The 23643-nt window shown below is 41.7% G+C and overlaps 1 protein-coding gene across 1 annotated transcript in view; it reads left to right on the forward strand.

Moving 5' to 3' along the window:
* The window catches only part of CDH4 (cadherin 4), a 759836-nt gene that overhangs the window by 517471 nt on the left and 218722 nt on the right, over positions 1–23643 (forward strand). The window contains exons 6-7 of the mRNA XM_006025923.3: positions 4388–4611; positions 22864–23040. Coding sequence (XP_006025985.2) covers positions 4388–4611; positions 22864–23040 — 401 coding nt within the window. The remainder of the gene's footprint in view (positions 1–4387; positions 4612–22863; positions 23041–23643) is intronic.

The raw sequence follows: 23643 nt of genomic DNA on the forward strand, positions 1-23643 counted from the left end.
CGCAGCAGCAGCCCGCCACCTCCCCACGCACAAATCCAGGGGCACATGCCCCCATGTCTCCCCTGGGGTGTGCACAGCGGTGGGAGCCTCATCGCACGCCTGGATGAGCCACCCGCAGCTCACAACCTGCCCTGGGATCCCTTCACCCCAGCCCTGCCTCTGCTCACTCCTTCCCTCACCTTGGGGGCCTCCATCTGCTCCCCTATGCCCCTTCCCCCCACCCCATACACTTACCTGCTGGGTAGTGTGTGTGTCTGCCCCTCACTGCCAAGCCACAGCCCCTCCATCCCTGCTGCTGCCCCTCGCTCCTGAGCCACAGTACCCCACATCCTGCCAGGGTGTGCAGGGACCCCCCTCCCTGGGCTCCAAAACCCACACACACCCCCGCAGCCCCCCACAACTTCACAAATTCCCCCCCACACACACCCCCACCCCCAAAACATACAAAATACCTGCATAATTTTGCACAACTTTGAGTTTTTCTGTGCATAATTTTCAATTTTTAGCTGTGCGATTTAAAATTGTGATTAATTGCAATTAATTTTTTAATCATGCAACTAATCACAATCAATTTTTTTAATCGTTTAACAGCCCTAATAGTTATGTGTTCACCTGAGGTCACAGCCAAGATTATACAGCAAAGGCTGATAGAGCTGCCATAGAAGGGTTTTTTTCAGCGTGGTGTTTGTCCTTTGCATAATTTGCTGAAGCAGTTTTTGTAGCATACAATCATGTATCATCCGATTGAGGACATAAATAAATTCCTATCTGTCATCGGCATGATGTATTGGTGAGAGATGAAAATGATACAGAAAACATTAGTGTGTTGAGTCACTATGGACTTGATCCAGACAGGTGTTGAGCACTCACAGCTCTCACCGAAGTCAGCAATGGCAGAGTATCTCTCAGGATTGAAACCTAAGAGAGCATTTTAGGACGTACAGAAGAGAACGTAATAGTGATTGCTCTGGCCAGATTGTGAGCCCTTTGTGCAAGTATTCCCAGTGAAGCTAGAAATTGCTTGGACGTTGGAGTGTATCGCTCTCTCTATCCACAATGCACCAAATGCATCCCCAGTGTCATTCTACTTCAGCTAATGAAGTGATACTAAAGTTGAACTTGGCCTAATATATTTAATCATTATTCAGGCAGCTTTGCAAGGCTGAGATCTCCATAACGGCAAAACTTCACAGATTCTGGTGTCCTTGAAGTCTTCTCTCTTTTTGCTCTCCTAAGACCTCAGTCAAGGAGGAGTTCCTCATATTTAATTCATCTATCTATGGTATCGTGTGTGGAACAGTATGGAGCAGAGACTTTGCTTGTTTAAAAAATTAGACTTAATTTCTCTCAGGATCCTCTCTGTCTCTAGTCAAGTTTGTTTTAAACTAATGGAAGTAATTAGTGAATCACAGAGGGACTTTGTCTAAGAGGTAGCCATTTTTAGATAATGGAGCATAAAAGTCGACATAGTGACATATGACACAAGAGCAGCATATTGGAGCAGTGCACTGTGTCTTAAGCAGATGTTTAAGTATTTTGAATACTGAATCAGTATGAACATATAGGAAGGCTTTCTTTTCACCCAATTAGTAGTACTTTGTGTATTTGTTTAATCTTTACTAAATTAGAATAAGCACTGAATTGCCGCAATTATAACGTTCTTGCTTTGTCTGTCTGTCTTAATTATCCATTATACTTTATGTGTATGATATATAGGTATTGCAGAAAACCATACCAATTACAGAACTGAATTTGATTGCTTTTTACAGTGCCCTGGCATAAATGAAAGGCTTAATCATTCTCCAGTTTACATAATGTTTACGTGCACTGAACAAAAGAGAGGAGTTTTCTGAAAACAACTTATTAATTGACCATACTACATCTGTCTAACACCATAACATGTTTCTATATATTTAATGTAGCTATGAGTAAGGGAGATTTTCAAAAGTTCCTAAGAGATTTAGGAGCATAAATCCCAGTGGAAGTCAATCTCTAAAGCCCTTAGGTGGTATTGCAAACCTGCCCTTAAAATGCTAAATACATCACAGTTTTCTGATGACATCTCGTTTACAAGCACTTATCATGGCCTGTTTCTGATGCTGTCAGAAGTGTTGGGTGTGCTTCCTTCGAGCTGCAATTTAAAGCTCATTGAAACCAATGAAGGCCTCTATTTGAGTTCAGTGGGCTGAGAGCGACAGTTCTGTCTTCATGCAGTAACTTGACAGCAATTTCAATATAAAAGCAACATTTCATGGGCTTGAATAAGACTCTTCAATCCAGACAGCCACAAGGTGAAAGAGCTTTGATTCAAGTTCCTTTCCGTGTCAGAACTCTTGTGGCCCGAAACAATCCTAACTTTTTTTTATTGAAATCAAGTGAGGTCTATTCCTATGCGCTGCCCACATCCCCAGGTCAAGCAGAACTCCCCTTGAATGCACAAGCTTTGCTTTTGCAAAAACAGAGGGCCTGAGCTTTCATTTTGCTCAACGTCTTCTGTTTTCAGGGGCATCACGGACTGGACCCAAAATTTCTAGACCTTCAGAAAGTGGGCCATAGAAACAGTACTGTAATACTCTGTTTCTTAGATAAAAGGAGGAATCATTTTCATTAGCACCCAGAACAAAGGAGGAGATATCAGATCTTATTACATAGAAAAACGTGTTATTGTAGTCCGGGGTGGTTTGGGGGGGGGGCATCTGCCCCATATAGCAAATGGGGCAGATGCCTAAAGTGAAAAACTCTAGACAAGAAGATGCACATAGAAGTTTATTTATTGCAAACCTAGCAATAATGAAAAATGAAGGCATAGAAAAATAAATGTTATTAAACAAAATATCAAGGAGCCCCCCTCCCCCCCCCCCCCCGCCACGCCACACACCCCCCGGGCTTTAGAATAATCAGTAATTAAATCATGTAATCTGTGACAGTGAAATTACCTAAAAACAAAACCCTCCCCCCGTAATTGCTTTAATACCCACTTAAAAAAAATACTAGGTAACTTTATCCATCTTTTTTTTTTTATCAGCAAAATGTGACATTTGCTGTTGGTGCCTCATAATTTACTGCAGCGCTAGGTGACAGTTCCAACAGCACAGATATAAAAATGTACTAATGTCATTTAAATAAATATGCAGTCTGGAAAGCCTTTTCAAGCCAGCGCCGTTAAGAAACAAACTCAGTACCGCGCTCATTAAGGGATGCATTGTGCATAATAAAGCAGAAGGATGGTCCGCTGGCTAGGCCACTAACTGGGGACTCAAGAGACTGAGATTCAGTTCCTTGCTCCACTACATACGTCCCATGTGACTTTGGGAAGTCTTTTTGTCACTCTGCACCTCTGATCCCTGTATAGCAAATGAGGCTGGCAGTACTTCACAGTGGTGTTATGAGGATAAATGTATTAAAGACCATGAAGCACTGAGATGCTACAGTAATAGGTGCCATGTAAGTACCTTAGCTGTATATCCATTTGCACTTCCTTGAAATATTTTATCTGGTGTAATATATGTGCATATTATCCAATGAACTAATGGTGCAGCAGAAAGTGATCTAATTGTGTGCAAATGGTTGCAGGTTCAAATCCATCTAATCTGTCAATTTTGCTATTTCACAGATAAGGATATTTTTTAGCCCAGCATTTGTGATGTTCAGCCAGGTGTCAGCAAAAAAGTACTTGTTAGCACGACAATACGTTACCATCATTCGATTTTAAGTGCAAAATAGATTTCGACCTTAAGGGACCCTTGAGCAGACACCCTATTTTTTAGGCTCCGTGTTGTGTTTTTGGACCTGTTTTAGAGTTCTGCCCTTTTCACAGGAATGTGGTATAGAGAGCGGTCAGATAGCAGATTACTGTGCTGCCTGCATGTATGAAACTTCAGCACAGGGATACATTTTCTAAAATGATTTTTTAATTTCTCTTTATTAAGTTACATATTGCTGATAATTGAATTGTTATGGGGCTTTACGTTTCAGTTAAGCATGTACAAATATCTTATCTAGTGGGTAGATTGTTGAAGGATTAAGGAAACAGAATACATTTTGTGCAAAGAATACCCACAGCGTGGGTAATAGACTCCAGTTGAATTTAAAAGATAATGGTGACAAGGGAGAAATCCACTTGTAGAAATGGGGAACAGCTGCATTTTAGATCTAATGAAACTGTATCAAATACTTTAAAAATGGCTTGCAGCTCCTTCCCCTGGGGCTGGAGATAAAGCACAGGAGCATTCCTGAAAGGTCGAAGAAACAGTTAAATCATTTCCTTGATGGTTATTAGAGATATAGAGCACATCGCTGAAAATTAAATGTCTGAAACTTGTGTTTGATTGCTTTTCTTATCATACCCATCTCACACTTCTCCTCTGTCTCTTGCCTCCTATTCTAGTAAAATTTAATGGCTGTGTCGGGAACAAGGGAGTTCGGTACGAAACCAACAACTTGGACTTCAAGGTGAGGACAGATGGGACTGTCTATGCTGCCCATCCGGTGCATACCCCTTCAAAGCAGACAATGTTTGTGGTGACTGCCTGGGACCACCAAACCCTAGAGAGATGGGAAACAATGGTCAGACTGCTGGTGGGAGACAAGTCGCAACACAGTGGTCACAAGGTAAAGAGGCCGTTTTCTTGACTAAATCTGCATGTGTTCCCTATTTCTGTAAAAAGATTAACATAATATAGGCGTGCATTACACAGTCTGTCTCGTCATATGTACAAGGGCAGGTTTCTAAATAGGAAAAGCCACAAACAGTGGCCAGCGTCTTGCAAGCTTATTCCCTTCCTTGCACGTGCTTTCACTTGGCATTATTAGGGAAGATGCTCCTTATTTCAGACTTGTATGTTTTTAACTGATGACTTAGTTCTGTTATATAGAGAAGCTTCTTGCCTTATAGAGGATTTTTCAGACTGTCGTGTCTTTGCTTTTTATTGTTCACCATTTCCCTCCAATTAAAGGTATGGCGAATCGATCCTGTGCCTATCTTCCTGCCAGAATTTAACTAGTCTCTTCTCAAGCGACACAGGGTAAAATTCTGCTCTCTGGTGAAATAGTTTAAAGCTTGAGTTGCACATTGACTCCGTCTCCATAGCTATAGCTGAGAGCAGAATTTGACCCGTGGACTCTTCTACCAGCATGGTACGATGATAAATTTCTTTCAATGAGCCATCTGTCTCTTTCCGCAGCCCAGTGGAAGAGCCGAGCGCTCTCATAGAGGGGATCCAGATTGGAGATTTAAGCTTGTTTTCTTCAAAAGACAACAAGGACTAGGAGCGTGGTGGCTGCCTGATAAGAAACACATGCTGGCACAAAGCCTCCCTTGGCCAAAAGGGCAGTCAGGCACAACATGGCACCTTTGTGGCAGGCATCCAGTCCACTGAGTGCCCATGTCCTCCCTTAACTGGAGTTGAATAATGCAAGCTGGTGCCAAAGGCTTACAATACTCACCAGTCAATACTTAAGGGCTCTTTCCTGAAGCAAGATACACATTTATTATTGTTGTTGTTATATCTTTATTGTCCTGGATATGTGCAGAAGAAGGCACCATCAGAAGGGTGCACTGTGCCATTTAAACGCAACCCTCTCTTGGCAACAACGTCGATTCACTGCACTCCCAGGGGCAGATCAGAGACACATTATTTTTCTCCAGGCTTTACAGTGATGCCAGTGACTCATGCAGTGTGTCTAGCTCTCTCCTTTCCCTTTGGGCCAATTTTTACCTGCAGAGAGAAATGAGGGGGGGAGCATTCAAAGGAATTGCATTCTGCGGTCACCCAGTATATTCACCCCAGAGCTAGGGTGAGTCATACATCTGTATAAATATATGCTTCCCCTCCGCCCCATTCCCCAGGACGACTTTAGTTCATGCTAGACATAATTAAGCCCCGCATGTTGTATCATCTGTGTTTCCACTTAGTAACAAAAGGAACACTGCTTCCCTGTTACAGGGCACGTCTATATGAGATGCTAATTGCACAGTAGCCTAAAAGCACTGCACAGTAGTGTGCCAGGCAAAAACCATGCTAATACTCTACTGCACAGTAGTATTGGGCTACTGCGCAGTAAGTGTCATTAAAAAGCCGTGCGCCGGCTGGCGCTACATAGCACAAGTTACTGCGCATTGATTTAGTACTCGACTAACCAAGTACTAAATGTAATGCATAGCAACTACAGCGTATTACAGAACGTGTAGACGCGCCCGCAGTGATTCAGTCCTGGAGGAACAAAGTAATGTAACTTATGTACGACTTCAAAGTTTCAGCTCAGCTCAGCCAAAAGCACAAAGAAAACTCGGTGAACACCCATTTCTCCTTTAGCAAAATATTTGGAAATCCATCTACTGATAATATAAGCTGAACTCTGGTTCAACGCGGAGCTACAGCTTTTTAAAATTCAGATCATTCCTTTCTAAAAGCCTTATTAGTGAATAGTTTGAGGCTGAAAAAAATATGGAAAACAAGACTAATGACAAGGTCACAGACAGTTTTATTGTGGGTCCACATTACCAGCATCTAACTTGTGTTTTATTTAAGCACTTGTGCTTTTTGCAAAAAAATAATGCTTTGTTTACCAAAGAAACAAACATGATAGTGGGATCATTTTCAAAGATAACACTGCCGCGCTGAAAACCAACAACATCCAGTTCGATTTGTTTCAGGTCGCGACCCTAATAACCGGCATTTCATAGACCTTCCAGGGAACACATTTGACAAGTATTCTTAGTAGATATAATATGACTCAAGCGAAAATGCATCTACAGGCAACTGTGTTAGGGACTTTTCTGACTCTGGCAAGCTTTTTTTCCCGAGAACTACAAGCCATTATTGTGCAGTCTCCAATTTGGTGCGGGCAACCAGCATCCCTCATTTTCCTTTGTAAGCTTGTGACTGATTTACGTACATGATTGATAGTTTGGGATAACTATGAATCTGTCCCCCAGCATCCTGCAATCAGTGCCTGGTTGTTTGCTGGTATGTAATTTTGGAGGAGGCATGCCCTTCTGGTCTGGTCTGATGAGCATTCACCTGTGCTCCTCCATCCCCCTCCATCGGATGGCCATCTGCTGCACAAGTACTCTGAGTAACAAGGTTTCCTTCCCCTTTTCTCCCTAGCAGCATGTTCCTTTAAGGGGAAACAACATACGGTTCATAATTTTCAGCAAATTTAAATTTCTTGAGGAAATGATTGCGCCACCTGGAATGGGCACCACTTAAAAACCAGCTTGTAGTAATGGTTACTGTGCTACAAGCATTAGAGAGAGGAGAATTTATCCAAATAGCGAGGGCATTAGTATAAGACTTGGGAAATTGGGTTTCCAGCCCCAGCTAGGGTTGGGCTAGTGGGGCACCAGCCCCGGGTGCAAATTTAGGGGGTACGTTGATTGTGCTGCCGCAGTGGAAGCAGCAGTAGCTGGGGTGTTCAAGTCTCCAAGGCAGGTAACACTGAGACCCCTTCCCCTGCTCTCTGTCCTCTCTGTCCAGGGTGCAAACACACTAGTTACACCTCTGTCTGCCAAAGACGGTGTGTGTGTGACCTTGGGCAGGTCTGTTAGTTCCTCTGTGCCTCAGTCCCCCACATGTAAAATGAACATAAGCACTTTTCTCTCTCTCAGCAATCAGGACTCATGGTAGAGATGATATCTTTTATTTGACCAGCTAGATTTTTGCAAAAAGAAATTCTTTAATTGCAAGCTTTCAGGCACAAACACCCTTCATCAGGCATCGGAGAAAAGACTGTACCCAGGAGAACTTTTACAATTATTTCTCCGATGCCTGATGAAGGGTGTTTATGCCTGAAAGCTTGCAATTAAAGACTTTTTTTTTTTTTTGCAAAAATCCAGTTGGTCTAATAAAAGATACCACCTCTACCATGAGTCCTGATTGCTTTTGCCACTACACCAATACGGCTAAAACCTGGATACCTTTCTGGCTGACAGAAGTGCGTGTGGTTAAATACATTAAAGAACGTGAGATGCTCCTGTCCTGTGGTGATGGGGGCTGTAGCTCTACCTACAAGACAGGGACACTGCTGAATTTCAGAAGCCCTGAAATAGGACCGTGCAGACCGCTGTGCCCAGGTGGAGTTGGCACTGAATTCAAACCGTCTGTCTGAGCTTGCATTGAAGAATCAGAGCTACATGTATCTCAGCCATCGCAGCGTGGTTGCTCTTGTTGAAAGCTGACGTTTTAATGGTGAGCCTAGTACCCTGACCCTGTTTCTTCTTTATATCATACCCTTAAAATGTGCTAATTGTCTTAGATAACTGCACAGTCTGATTTCAGTATGTGCCCCGTTGATTAAAGGAAGGGTAGGCATTGCTGAATAAACATGAGGTAACTCTATCCGTTTACCACAGCAAAGCAGGCAAATTTCCAGTGGAAACCATTGTAGTAGAAGGATTTTAATGACAATATCTAAGTTTCATTAGAGTAGGATAAAATTGATCGCAAAGAGGGTAAGTATAAAAATCCAAGGCAATTTACGAGCCATAAAGAATAGATTTCTTTTTCTTCCTCTCCTAGCAGCCACTTGAAGGTAAACCTTTTTCTGGTTAACACAAGTGGTGTTAGTAACTGTAGGAACTTTTTTTTTTGTTGTTCAGTCTTGCAGGAAACCTGATAGCAATTCAATTAGAAAATGCAAATGAGGTCACATATTTCCCACCGGAGTGCTGAATTACCCCAGAGGAAACTGAGTGATATTCTAGCATAACAATAAATACTTAAGATAAAGTTTCTTACGCTGTTCTCATCTGACTGGCTGTTGTTGCAATTGAAAGTGTCAATGGGACCTGTGGGTATAATTTGCACACACACAATAAAAAAAAAAAAGGAAAAAGGAAAAGAAACTGTTGTTTATTAAGCCCTTATAGCTCACATCAGCATTTATGAAAGATAAACCTGAATGGGATAATACTCCAAAAGAAAAAACAATCAGCTTGTGAGGCTTTACTTATCTGGAATTAGCTGTGTAGCGTCTTCTTCATTCCAGTATTCTTCCCCGTCAAATACCCATTGATTTAGTTTTCATCTTAGTTTCCATCTTTTGCTTTAGCGTAATACTTGTAAGCAGTGATATATCTGGAGGCGTCAATCTTCAACATATTCTACCTTCCGCATGTGCAGAAACTGAAATTGCCCCGAGTCTGAATGTCTCCATATCCATCTACCTTCTAGCCCACGCGCTGCCCCCATCAGTCTGTACAAAATGAGCGCCTGAGCCCTCCTCAGTCTCCATTATTCCAGTCATCCCTTGAAGTCGGTGACCCTAGGGCCTGAGCCATTTTGCAGCAGGTGAAGAGTTAGACCACAAAATGCAGTCTGGCCTCCCTCTTTTCTGTACCTGTGTCCAAGCATATTAAATCAGTTGTAGCAGACTGCTTTTTCTTCATTGCTATCTTGTGTTTATCTGTCATTATCACTTCATAAATGAATATCAATATCACAGAAAGAGATTGGGAACAGTTCTCAGCAGAAGAGGCTCCAGAAGACAGAGACGTTGAGAGCGTATGTGCGAAATGACAGCCATCTTCTCTGTTTATTCTGGGAGAAATCTCGTTCTATACTCAAATTATTCTCTTTGCAAGGCTCAATCACTTATTGTCCTTCCCTCCCAACTTTTCAGAGCTGAAGGCAGGGTTGGCCACTTGAAGTCAAGGGAAATTGTAGAACTAAAACATTGCAAATTATGTACCTCTGCAACCAAGATGAACAAGACTGTATTGAGATCTGTGTCAAAATGTCACTACTGATGTAAGCCCTGCCTACATCATGTTATGTCCCATCTTATTTTGCCGTTCTTTCATGAACCGGGTGTAGAATCAGCCCCTACACACCATGAACGTGACCGTCTCCTGGAACAAGACTGTTAAAGGTATTTGCCTCATTCAGAGTCCTTAACTTATCATCGCTGGCATTTCATTAGAGTAGGCTAAAAGTGTTTTTAAAAAGCATTGTTTTGACTGGGTCACAAAAGGACTGAATTAACTCAACCAGATCCTTGAAAAGGAGGAGGACATTTAATGTCTGTGGTAGAGTTGACTAATAAAATTAATAATGTATAGCTGTTGACAGTGAGACTGACCATGATAATTGGGGAAATTTAATGCTTAAATGAATTTGACCACCCAGGATTTAATCACAGCATCAGCTGCAAATCCCGTTCATGAAACTGTGTACACGCATTCAGCCTGCTCTTGCAGAGGGGTTGAGAACCCAGGCCTGCCGTTAGTCGGCATGAGCTTTAAGTCCTCAGCACCTTTGAAAAATGAACCGGGTTTCATACAATTTTAGAGCCAAACTTACTAATGTTACCTTTTTATATAGTCTCCATCCTACCCTAGGGACGGGCTCAGAAAGGTAGTAAAAGCCCATCGCAAAGCGAAATTCATTCATCCACTTATAAAACGGGAACAGAGCTAACTACACAGCAAAAATCTCTTCTTCCAACAAAAGAAAACAGTTGGAGAGATCCACCTTACCTATCTATGATTTATGCTTTGCTCCGACTTGATCAAAGCCCTTAACCTTTGTTTCAGTGTTCTTTGTTGTTAACTGCCGAAATCTGACTACCGGGTCGAAAAGATGTTCTGAACTATAGCACCGAAAAATAAATGTCATGGCCGTGGCAATTCGTCCCGATCATTGTTTGTAAATATGGGCCTAATTCAAGGACAAGCATCATTATAGGCATGTTGATGAAGGGACATCTTTTAAAACGTATTCAGTTGGACCAGTGGGAACCTACCCATTTTTCATCTTCTCACAGGCTTGCCTCTCAGTCGTTAAACCCTTGGTGGCAAAGAAGGATTGGAGTTCTTTCAAACTTGTCAGTGTGACTCTTTACTTTGCTGAAAGTGTATATCACTGTTAAGTGACTTGATAATCTCCCTCCCAGGCTTTACCAGTCCAGAGGGTGACAAGAACAAACCAGTGAAACACAGGTGTCCCGCCTGCATGGACTTACCAAACCTTTCTAATTACCCAGAAAAAAGGTATCGTTTCAACTGCTTAAAACCTTCACTCAACAAAGCAAGTGCTTGAGTGCTTTGCTCAACTGAGGAATGAGAGAGGAAAAACTTCATCATCGGAAGATCCTGCTAAAATACCAGGGGATGGCTTGAAAGGGCTGGAACCCAAACACTGCATAAAGGGCCAGAAATAATTTTTTTACCAGTTTATTAAAAAGCCAGTAGAAAAAGTTACTAATGTATTCAAAACAGGGAGTACATACAGCATTTGACTAGCTCATGCTATCTTCAAAGTACATTATGCATAAATATTAAACATAGAAGGGATGTCTTACAATGTTAAAGCTTTTTTAAATAAAAAATTGGGGCCCTCTGAAGTAAAGTTCACTTCAGTTCCTAAACAAACTTTTTAAGGGGCTTCTTTGCTTTTTATTTCTGAAGGCTTATCATCATTGTTGGCTTTCATAGCTGCAGAAGATAGCGTATCATCTTCTGCCTGAGTTATTGAGAATGAGTTGATGAGCCCAGTTTTTGCCTGGAATGGTTGGTTACAGACTGAACTAATGATAGTAGGTGTGCAGGACTGGGAAAGCTGATCTTGATGCTGAAACTTTTTTGTAGCTTGGCTGTACTCGGCATCTCTAATGCGTAAGTACTCAAAAACTGGTCATGGAATAGAATCAGGGGGCTGGAAGAGACCCCGAAGTATCATCGGGTCTAGCCCCCTGCATGAGCAGGAAAGACATCTAGGGTCAGACAACCCCAGCCAGGTGACTGTCCAATCCTCTCTTGAAGACCTCTAGAGTAGATGATTGCACCACCTCTGGGGGGAGCTTGTTCCATAGCCTGGACACGCTAGTTGTAAAGAAGTTTTTCCTAATGTTCAACCTGAAACTATCTTCCAGCAGTTTGTGGCCGTTGTTTCTAGTTTTCCCCCAGGGTGCCCAGTGAATCACCGAGCCTCTGATGTACACCTCTGATGCAGTGGTAAGCCACAATCAGGTCCCCTCTTGGCCTTCTTCCACCATGTTTCCACCAATAGTTTCCACCATGATGTGCATTCGTGATGTAGTTCACAGAAATTAAACGAGAATTCTGCACTGATACAGGATCGTTTTAAACAAGTCTTGTTGCCAGCCAGATGAGCATCTATCCAGAACACAGTTCTCCATAAAGGATTTTCTTAGGGAGCTGGTTATCAAATATCTTAACTGTATGATTAGGCTTTCATGATCATCATGGCATATTTAGTGCATTTGCTTGTGTGAAAAAAAACCCACAGGATTTGGGATTCCTGTCTTGCCATCTTAATTTGCATTAGCTTTTCCAGACAACTTAGGTAGCAACATTTTACTTCTCTTCCTATCCCTGAAATCTATAAGCATCATCCCTCGATCAACAGCCCCAAGTAGGATCAGTTCGATTAGATGAGCCACATGAGTGAAGAGAACAGGATTTCATTGTTTTAAAACTTTGGCCCTAATATTATTTGCTCAAAGCCATTGAGGAAGTTGGTGGGAGAGCAAGGACAACTGCTCAGCAGCTTACGTCTTCCAGCTCAGGTATTTCGTGCCCCCTCTTTTGACAAGATGTTTGCAAAGTAAGAGAGTTAACATCAAGTTGCAATGGTGTTCTTATTTTGTAATAAGCAAGATAAGAATCATAGAGGTGCTCTCCTTGTTCCATCATACAGCCACATAAGTGTCTGAGCAAATAACATGAATTCAGGCAATCACAATAGCAGATGGGGTTTAGGAGTTCTGTAATTTAACAACCAAGTTCTTGAGAAGCACTAGTACTCTGAAAATATTGTGGCTTGTGCCAATTATGGGAAGGACTTTGACTTGACGAAGGTAAAAGTGGCTTTCATAAACGCAAGAAAAGAGAAGAATACAAAAGTAATATCGGTGTTTCTTAAACACTTATACCTAAGTAGCACTGGTGCTTCAAAAGGGAATGTGAAACAGGTCAGGTTGGTGTAGGGAGTTATATAAGGAAGCATGATCTCATCAAACCTTTTCTTGTTGGGATAAGATGTTCAAACCTTGAAATGAAGAGGGAAAAATACATCAAGATCTCTACTTTCAGATGATGTTGTCACCTCCTGCTAGTCCAATAATTCAAACAGCATTCAGAGAGTTGTACAGGAAAGAAAAAAACCCATGGATGAGTGTTTGGAAGTAGATGAAAGCATAGCAGGGATGGAGCCAGAGCCTGTTTGGCAAGGTATGTACCTGTGAGAGGAAGGAATCCTGCCCAGGAGGAAAGGGGAAGGAAAGTTTGACAGTGAATCTTGAAAGCCAACGTGATGACTTCGGGCTGTACAAAAACAATTGGCCCATTTCTAATGATCCTTTCTTCATAGTCCTGTGTGGTTTATTTGTAGTAGCTCTCTCCCTCCACTACAGCTACTTTGCCTCCTGGTTCCTGACACGTTTTACTTATTATTTTGCATGGGAGACCTCTAAGGGAAACCTTGTCGTTGGTGAGTCGGTAGAGGAACCAATGCTTTAACACTGTGAGTTCCATTAGAGGGATTTGCTTAGAGGGATTGGCCAACAACACACTTTCTTATGCAAAAGAATAGGGTTCTGATATCGTGGCCAAATCCCAAACCAGATAATTGTATTCCACCTAACTAAAATTGTCCTCTCGTGCTTTCAGCTGGCTCAGACATTCTTATTTTGCTTCCTGAATTATTTTATAGTGTTGTGAAGGGCTTGTATTTCTCAGCAAAGCTGATTGCGTTTTAGTGATGAGTTACGTGGAACCACATTTTCCAAAACTCATGGAAACTGCCAGCTGCATAATATGCATCATGATCATTACTGCAGAATCAGAAATAAAGAAGCAAGATGGGGTTGGTAATATCTTTTGTTGAACCAACTGTGTAGTAATTCTTTACTTTGTCATTGCGTGTCATTGCCCTACCCACTATTGCTGCTATACATGCCATTGCTCTACCCGCTATTGCTGCTTTACATGCCATTGCTCTACCCACTATTGCTGCTTTACATGTCATTGCTCTACCTGCTGTTGATCTTAGACTTCATCTGCTTCTTTCCCAGGCCTGAGAAAAAGGCATTTTGTGTCCAAAAGGTTGTCTAACATTTCTCTCAACTATAAGGTTGGTATCATAAAAGATATTGCCTAACAAAACTTGCTTCTCGCATATTCTCTGGACCATCGTAGTTGCAACACCACTATAACATTACTGCAGTTGAGAAGGAATCTTAAATCGGCGTGCACACATCCTTTTTCTTGCACAAATACCAGGTAATGGGCTGTGCATAGAGACAGCGGCTCAGCTTGGTCGCATAAACACACCAGTTTCCTTGAGCAAGTGTAAGTGCTTGGCACGCAAAATGCATGCGTGTGCATTTTACCCACCTCATTTTCCTCCTTTGGGGGAGAAGGCTTTGTGAGAATCTCGTTCAAACTTTTCCTTGTCTCTCAGTTGATGTATTATGGAAGCCTGTGCACTTGCCAAATCTGACAATTTTTCTTACTAATTGACTCTAATGTGAACTGCTCTATGCAGCCCCACTGCTAACTGATGAGAAAAAAAAAAAGTAATGAATTTTTGCTTAACTAGCTGATTTAATTAAAATGTTTTATACTGTAATTGTATGGTTTCTATAAACGGAGAGGTAATTTTGTTTAATGAGTTCCTAACCAAACATAACATTCTTGACTGTATGTAGCCAGATTTGATAAAGGTCACAAATACTGAAATTCCACTGTTTGCTTTTGTAAGTAGCAGTGATCAAACAGCTTGATTTGGCACTTGAAATACCCTGGCAGGATTGGTTCCCCTTATTCCTGTTTATACCAGAAATTATTAGTATAGTTTTAGGAGCAGAGGGGGTTCTTGTGTATATCTGAACACTGTTCATTATCTTTAAAGTGGGAATATGCTGCCAAAATCACGTCTCATTGTCAATTAGTGGCTTCTCTGCAAACACATTAATTTAATGCCCCCGCTGAAGTACTGTGCACATTGGAACATCTTGCTGCTAAAACGCTAGTTTTTTGAACACTTTGACACAAATCGTTCATGAATAGCAATTTATGCTTTGATGCTAATGGGACGTGACGTGAAGCTATCTTTGATTAAATTCACCACCCAGCTTTACAACTATTTGTAAATATAACGGATAGGCAGCCATAACAGCCCTCCGGTATGAGAACAATTGAGAGAAACAGATTTTGGGATCCTCACCTGCGCCGTTCCAACCCAACAGCTTCACTAAAGCTGGTCTAAAATAAGAAGTATCATCTTACATCAATACTTTTTTCCTTGCCTTCAGCTTTGGCGAATTCAGCAGTGACCTAAATACAAAAGAATCAATTACCCTAAAATAAATAAATTCCTCTTTTGTTCTGCAAACCTTTCATTATGCTGCGTGAAAACACAAAATGAAATACCTTTCCTGACTAAAAGATCAAAACGTAGGAAAATGGTGTATTTTGGGAAGAAAGGGCTCATTCTTCCTCCGCTACCGTCACTGATGTCAGCAAAATGTTGTCTCCTTAGAACAAAATTCATGCAAATGTTTATTTAGCATCACTCTTATGTTTCCTTTGTTAAAGAGCTCAGATATATTTTCATTGTTTTATTCTGTGTTTGGTAAATATCGTTTTCTGCTGTACTTCCCATAGCTACCATGGAAACCAGCTAAAATGCTTCAGATTAAATATTTTTAAATATACATGAGGGGAGGTAGGAAATGGTGCCACTTTTCAAAATATGCAGTGGTGGGGTGAACGTAGAAATGATAGCTCTGCAAAGGTTTGTGGTGTTTAAAAAAAGCCAGCCGTCTATCCTCAGGAAGACAATAAGATTGATACTAACCCAGACCACAACCAAATAAAAATATTAGTTGTTTTCTGAAGGGTGTAATCCAAAACTGTTAAGAGGCAATGAAAATGAAAAGGCTGACAACTCGGTAAGCCATACGTAACGTTGAGATTTTGGAAGTGAAAGCCTCTCGCCGCTCCTCCAGTCACGGTTATTGTTTATCCCACGACGCGGGGTAATATATTTCAACGCTGAATGGAAGAGGTTTTATGTCCAGGGATGATCACTCTAAAATTAATAATGTTCAAAGAATATACCTTAAGACACAATGCTATTTATATGCAGAGCGTGGTGACTTATTGACCCAAACATTAGCATGATCCAAAATGTTCTGCTAAGCAGGAACACAAAATATGATATTATGTTATGTAAATGGGTTTGTGATACGCTCTGCTGGATAATAACTTCCAGATGTCTCTGTAGCCAGAGGCTGACTGATATCAAAGACAGGTTGGCTGGAAGGGGAGAGGTGCCAGCTGGCTGGACTGGTTACTGCTAAGTGTAGCGGAAGGTGAAAGCTGGTATTATTTCACACTCACTGATTTTATTTGTGGACTAGTGAAAAGACTATGGCTTGCAGCCTTCTCTTTGCTGCCTGAGATGGGAATTGTGGTTACTGGAATCCCTGATGCTGTTCGTCTTATGTGAATTATTTCCTCTTTAGACCTGCTTTGAAAGCGGGCGTTGAGCTTATTAGTACAACAGACCACCTGTTAAAGTTTGACACGCCACAAACTAACAATGGCAAGGGTTTAAAGCCTGGCATCAGCTGGATAAGTACTTTTTGCCCTTATTGCAAATGCAAAATGCAAACAGGGACTCTCCATGAGTTCTTTATTTCAAGGGCTGAACAGTAAAAACCCAGTGTAGCCGTAACTCCAAGCACTCTAGTGCCATCCAAAATACTATCGTTTTAACTTGGACAGCCATTTAGCATCAGATCCTAGTCTACATATTAGACCCCGAAATATGATCCTCTTCCACCATCTTCAAGTCCCTGAGGACCTATTAATATGTCTGCTTTTGTAACATGATGTCATCTTAACTTTAAAACTAGACTGCAAAAAAGCAACAAAGAGGAGGGTTGGGGGCCATCATCTTTCACCTGAACTGTTTTAAGAACTCAAGTAACTTGGAATAGGATCACATTTAGGTGCCCAAGTTCATTTGGGTGCCTAATAAGTGGAAGAGGATCTGACTCGTAGCATCCTGACTCTACTAGTGTTATCTGCTGGTGTTCAGAAAAAGGCCTAGAGTGGATAGGGCTGTATCCCTGACCACTTATATGCGATCATGAGACCCAAACTTACTCTCCTAAAAGTCATAAAATCATATAAGATTACATTTGGAAGGGACCTCAGGAAGTCCAACCAAAGCAAACTCAAAGCAGGACCAGCCCCAACTACATCATCCCAGCCAAGGCTTTGTCTAGCCGGGTCTTAAAAGCCTCCAAGGGTGGAGCTTCCACCACCTCTCTGAGTAACCTGTTCCAGTGTTTTACTACCTTAGAAAATTCTTACTAATGTCTAACTTAAACTTCCTTTGCTGCAACTGAGCCCATTGCTCTTTGTTCTGTCGTCTGCCACCACTGAGAACAGTCCAGTCTTTGCAACCCCCCTGCAGGTGGTTGCAGGCTGCTATTAAATCCCCCTTGGTCTTCTCTTCTGTAAACTACAACCGCCCAGTTCCATCAGTCTTTCCTCATAAGTCATGCTCCCGAACCCCCCCCCCCCCCCCACACACACACACACACCATTTTTGTTGCCCTCTGCAGGACCCTCTCCAATTTGTCGACATCCTTTCTGTAGTGGAGGCCCCAAAACTGGACACAGGACTCCAGATGTGGCCTCACCAGTGCTGAATAGAGGGGAAGAATCACTTCCCTGTCAAGTCAATGACAAATCTTTGTTGAACACACTGAGACCAGGTTGTGAACTGGGAATGTAAAATTGCTTGTTTAATAAAGTTTGAAAGGTCCTTGAAAAAGGACCGCACTTTTTATTTCATTCATCCATGAGATTCATGTTGCCCCTAAATAGGGCTTGACCAATATTTGCTGCCTGAACAGAAGGTCTCCCATTGACCGGAACAGGCTTCAGGGCATCCCCTTAACAAGGAGCAATATATATGTACATATATGTTAAATATTGAGAATACTCTGGAATCATTTATAAATCTGTTTAGATTACATGTCCTACAAGGAAAATGCAGAATGGAAGGGAAATTATTATAAGTGTGGGGGAGAGTCATCCACCTTTCCACAGTCCAGTTTCTCCAAGAGTCCTAGAAGAATGAGGGGGCTCCTAAGGCTGCAGGTATCTGCACCCGTCCTTCCTGCTCAGGCTCTGCGAGAGAAGGCAAGTCATTGCTCCATCCAAAGTAACAGAGGTTTACAGTGACTATTTTGAGTGTTATTTTTCAGAGAGCAAGAAGTATTTTATTAGCACAAATTCTGCATCCTCATCATTAGTATTGTTTGTTTGCAGTGCTGTAGCATCTAAGAGCCTTTGTCACAGATCCTGATTTCATTATAAACACAGAACAAAAAGACAGACCCTACCTGCCAAGAATGTATACGGTCCATAGTACAGCTCTCAGTCCTTGTACAACTCTCATGTTGAGTCCTTTGAGTTACTTGCAGTAGCAATCCTTTTATCATTTTGCTCTGATACCTTTGAATGACTAAATATACCTATATTCCGTTATTGCTGGAACATGAGTATATGATTTCACTAATTCAAAATTGGTAACAAATTTGCTTCCCCAAGCGGTCTGCCCTGCAACTGTTTCCTTCAACCCCATGTTTTATCTTCACTCGCCTTCCTTTAACTTGAGCCTGTTCATCCCAGTTTTGGTTCCTAGCTGCTTTTGTTGAGCATCTTTATTGAATGACTACATCTTCTTTCTGTCTTCCTTTTATTGGCTCTGTTGTTGAAGTCCTTGTTTGCCTGTTAGATGTATGGAGCTTGACCACAATGATACCCATTTTAAATGTCATCTTTTCACAACAGATATGGGAAGGAAACTTTAACAGAAAGTTGAATTAGATTTCCTTTTTGACCAGTACTCAAGCTATGCCAGCCTGTTTAAGAGCCTTAGACATACCTAAAATAGAAAGCTCCTGTGACTGTCACAATGCGTTTGTACCCACTGAGCTGCATAGAGAATCAGCAAGAGAAAATAGGATACTTTGGGGCCTGCAATTATAATAATAAGGGTCAGCTTGTTCCTGTCTGTGGAACAATTACACTGGTTTGGGGAGAGCAAGAGGAGGGCCTTCTTATATACATCTAATGCACAAGGGCTAAGGACAGCCATAGTCCATTTTCTTAGGGGAGCATGGACTCTGCACTCCAGAACATGCATCCTTTTCCATTCCAGATAATGAGAAGGAGTGAGAGTCCATAGCCACCTTTCCCCTCAAATATCTATGGTGACCTGCGTAGCTGGCTGTCAGAGGCAATAATAAGCACCAGGAGGCACAGTTCTTCCCTGAGTCCATATCTGTGCATCTTGCTGAGTAGGTAGATGGAATAATGAGCTAAGAGTTCGAAGGCCTAATTCTGCATTTCATCGTGTCCCATTTATCCTGCTTCAGGGAACATAGCCTGGAGGAGAGGGTGCTGCTATTCTGTAGGCAGGCCCTCGGTAGTCAGGGCAGAATTACAGTTGGACTGGGCTTTTCACATGGACACCGTCGCCTACCATTGTTCCCTTGCCTGTTCCTGAACCAAATCTGGCTTAGGCAGAAGTAAAAGTTGGGTCCAGAACATGGCCTTACGGAAAACGCAGATTGGGGGAGAGCGAAATGGAGTTTATGGTACAGGCGGTCCTCGGACTTATGACACAATTGGTTCCCGGAAACCGCGTCTTAAGTCGAAACGTCATAACTCAGAACTGATTTTCCCCATAGGAACAATGTTATAAATGGGGGATTGGTTCCTGAACCAATGCCCAATACCCTATTTTCACCAAAAATAACCCAGAATTTTGTTCTCAATCAATTACAGACGAGTAATATAGCTACATTAATGTATTTATATTGTAAATAGCAATCATATTGATTTGGAAGGACTTCTTTGAGGTGACTTTGCTGGACTTTTTGAAGGGCTCTTGGCTGGAGTCTCCTCAGGAGTCTTGGCTGCAGGTTTTTCTGGAGTCTCGTCTGCTTTCTTAAAGAAAGTGTCCAAGGACGTTTGGACAGATGTTCTCCAGGGAGATGGGCGACGCGGTGAACTTGTTCCCTGGCTGGCGTGGCGTAATGTCGGCTCAAGCATCATCAAGTCAAAACGGTGTCAATTAATAAGTGTCGTTCGTTGTAACTCGAAACGTCTTAAGTCGAGGACTGCCTGTATTAGAAAGTAGAAAGAAGAGTGGTTCATTCTTCAGGTTACTAGTGTGGGTTGTGGAAGACGGGCATTCAAGACCCTGCACAGCAACAAAACTCTCTTTGTCGCCTTGGGGAAATCTTTCTAACTGTGCATGTATAAAATGGAGGATCTGTTACCTTGCAGGTGTGTTGTGAGATGGTGCGAGGCACCAGAGCTTGTGGTGCTCCAGTATTTGAAGAATGAAACTGTATAAGTATCCAGATAGATAATTAGCAGTCAGGTGAACCAGAGAAAAATAGAGGACCATTTTATTTTCTGTGGACCAAAAATGTATCTGTCTTATTCCACTGCCTGAGAGACTCTAAAAAGCACAGAGCCAGTGGGTTCAAGTGGGAACGAACAGTCGTTTTGCAAAGTGAAAACTGTTTCACAGCAAAAATAAAATTGGAAGCCATATTAGCAATTAGTTTAATTAAGCTTCCATATTTACATTCTGAATTTTAATTTGGGCTCTAGATCCTTGCATGTTCAAAAGAACATGGTATTTTGTTGGGGATTATAGTTAATTGTTGCTGCTATTCCAGGGATGTTCTTGGATATTTCAGTCAGAAGACTGAATAGGTCTGGCATTCGTTCTCACCAGACTTTGTTACTACATTTGTCTCACAGCTTTTAAACAGCAGAAAAACGTGTACAACTTATTTAAACAACACAAGAGAAATTAAGGCTCTGAGAAACATATCAGCAACAAATGAAGATGAAAAAGTTGGGTTTTTAAAAAAAAAAAAAGAAAAAAAGATTGTTGTTGCAAAGCGGTTTTGAAATTCCACATCCCAAATTCAGAGTCGTGTCAGCGATTTATTCTAATGTAGGAAAACATCATCAGGAGTGACAAGCAAGCTAGGCACTGTCTAGTCACCTGCCAGCAAATATTTTATAAAAACTAAAAAGGCTGGTACTGCCTTGCTGAGCTGACACTAATTATTTCAGTATACATGGAGCTTTGGGATTTGTTTTAATTCTCAAGTCTGTCTTTAGTTCAGATTCATTCCACTGTGTAAACTCAACCGAGCACAAATTATTTGACCATCCGTTCATAATCTGTCCCCATGTTCACATGCTAATTACATAAACCGATCCAAATACCTGTTCTCGGAGGAAGCCCAGGAGGGACCAAAAGCCAACTGTAAAACAAAGCAAAAGGGGTATAAAACTTTCTCATAGTGAGTGCCATAAGCCTACTCTGAAACGATCGTTTCTGGTGTCTTCTTTGGTACTATTGTTTTTTTGTTGTGTTAGAGGAAAAAAGTCTGAGATGAGTTAAAGAGGAAGCCACTGGGGTGAGGCCTATTAGAAATACTATACTATTCAGGGTCTGCCAAAGCTGTCTTCAACAGCGCCTACGCTGATCCTAGTACAATACCAGAAGTGCCTCTCACGGCTACATTATGACGCTGTTCCCATGCTCATCGCTAGCTAAGTAAGTACTTAGTACTTTAGTACTTACTTTTATACCAGTGTTGGCCAGTCAAGTACGGATGCTGTGACAATGCAGGGTATGGACAAATATGACAAAGCTTTGTGGCTTTTTCCTGTCTCTGGCGCACAATCCTGGCCATGACACCTTCCCAGTCCCACCATTTATTTGTTGCCTTTGAGAAGTGCAGATAATGTTTAAGTTTTGGAAAAATTTGTCTTCATCAATTTTTGCATTTAGCCCATCTCAGATTGGGGGAACTGGCTTGCTAACCTCTTGAGGTTGTTTCCTGTACTATATTTCTCTGATTTGGCCTTCTGAAATGTTCACATCTGCAAATCCAAAGCCATGATTCTAGCATTTCTACCAGTGGCAACAGCCATTTTCTTATGAGTAGGACCAATTTTTGCCGTGGGCACAATCTTTTTCTTGAACTGGCCAAATGCAAATTGCTGCAAACTTTATCTCCAGTATCTTTGGTCTTTGAGAGATAAAACTGAAACCCAAATTTTGAAGATCACCACATGGTTCAAAACGAAAGCCATTTGCAAGCTGAGATATAGTAGACCATTTCGCTTTTCACATAACTGAGGACATATATATATTTATGCAGTTTAAAACCCCATCTTTAAAACAAAGAAGACAATTGACATGGAGCTTGAGTTTGAGCTAATTAACCTTTTCAACACAAGAGCAGGATCATCTTCTAGCCCTGATTTGTTGGACCATCTAGCACACATCTATAAAATCATATAGTGCAAGTCACTGGAGCTGTCTTAATGCCAGAGAGCAGGTGAACTTGGTACAATGGAGCTAAACCTACCGCTGATGTTGTAGAGAAACTTGTTGGTTTTTTTCCTTTTTTATTCCTGACAGATTGCATTTATGATAAATTTGCAGACGCCTTTATCCAATGTGCTGTTAAAGCTTCCTGCAGTTGGCATAATGAAGACAATACATTCTGGAAGGCAGCTTGATTTAATAATGACAGCTCCATACGTTTGTGAAAATGAAGTGGCAGCAGAGATGCCAATATAGTTTATTATGCCTTTGTTATGCAGAAATGTTTACATCATGCTAATAATAATTTTTACAACTCCACGTGACCATGCCATGCAGGCAAGCGGCACTATGGAAATAGTCCTCAAAGTGATTTTTTTTTTTTCTAAAAGTATTTATTTGGAAGGGACTGTAATTGCTCTTTGGCTTTCTTGTTCCTCAAAAACAGCAAAAAGGAAAGAAGAATGCATCTGCCGACCTCATACAGCAACAGAGTGACACTTTATTGCCATGGCGCCAGCACCAAAATTCAAACGGGCTGAGACGGCAAAAGAGAGACTGGGTCATTCCACCAATCAATGTACCGGAAAACTCAAGAGGTCCTTTTCCACAACAGTTGGTTCGGGTGAGTAGAACAGCTGAAATAATGAGAATAATGATGATGGTGGTGATGATGATGATGATGATGCCATTGGTTTGGTCAAGTAACAGACACTCACCAGACCTGCAAGATAAGTTGGGTCTGTCCAGTTGTGCTGAAGTCGAAACACTTATCGTCATGTGAAGCGGATGGTCCAAGTTTTCCCTCCCCCATAGACTCTGACTCAACAGTTGTTTAATCCCCTGCTTTCAGCCACTCTCTCAAGAGACACTGGCTAAGCTGCGAAGATGTTGGGTTTTCAACCCTCTCAATCAGAAAGGGACTGTAGATGCATAGCAAGGAATGGTGATGCCAAAAGGGTGGTGGGGTGCTGCATCCTTAATATCCTTCTGCAGTGATCAGGATGCAGGTGATTGTTACCCATCTGGTAACAGTCTACAAATGCCCGCAGGGTGATTTAGAAAGGATAGAGATGGTCTTTTCTCTGTTGCTGCAGACAAGACTAGGAGCAGTGGATTCACGCTGCAGCAAGGGAAATCTAGACTGGAGATTTGGAGGAACTTTTTTGATTATGCGGGTGCTCAGGCTGGAAAAGGCTACCTAGAAAAGTTGCGGAGTCTCCATCCT

The sequence above is a fragment of the Alligator sinensis genome, unplaced genomic scaffold (genome assembly GCF_000455745.1).
Source record: "Alligator sinensis unplaced genomic scaffold, ASM45574v1 scaffold1046_1, whole genome shotgun sequence".
In the NCBI taxonomy this organism is placed as follows: Eukaryota; Metazoa; Chordata; order Crocodylia; family Alligatoridae; genus Alligator; species Alligator sinensis.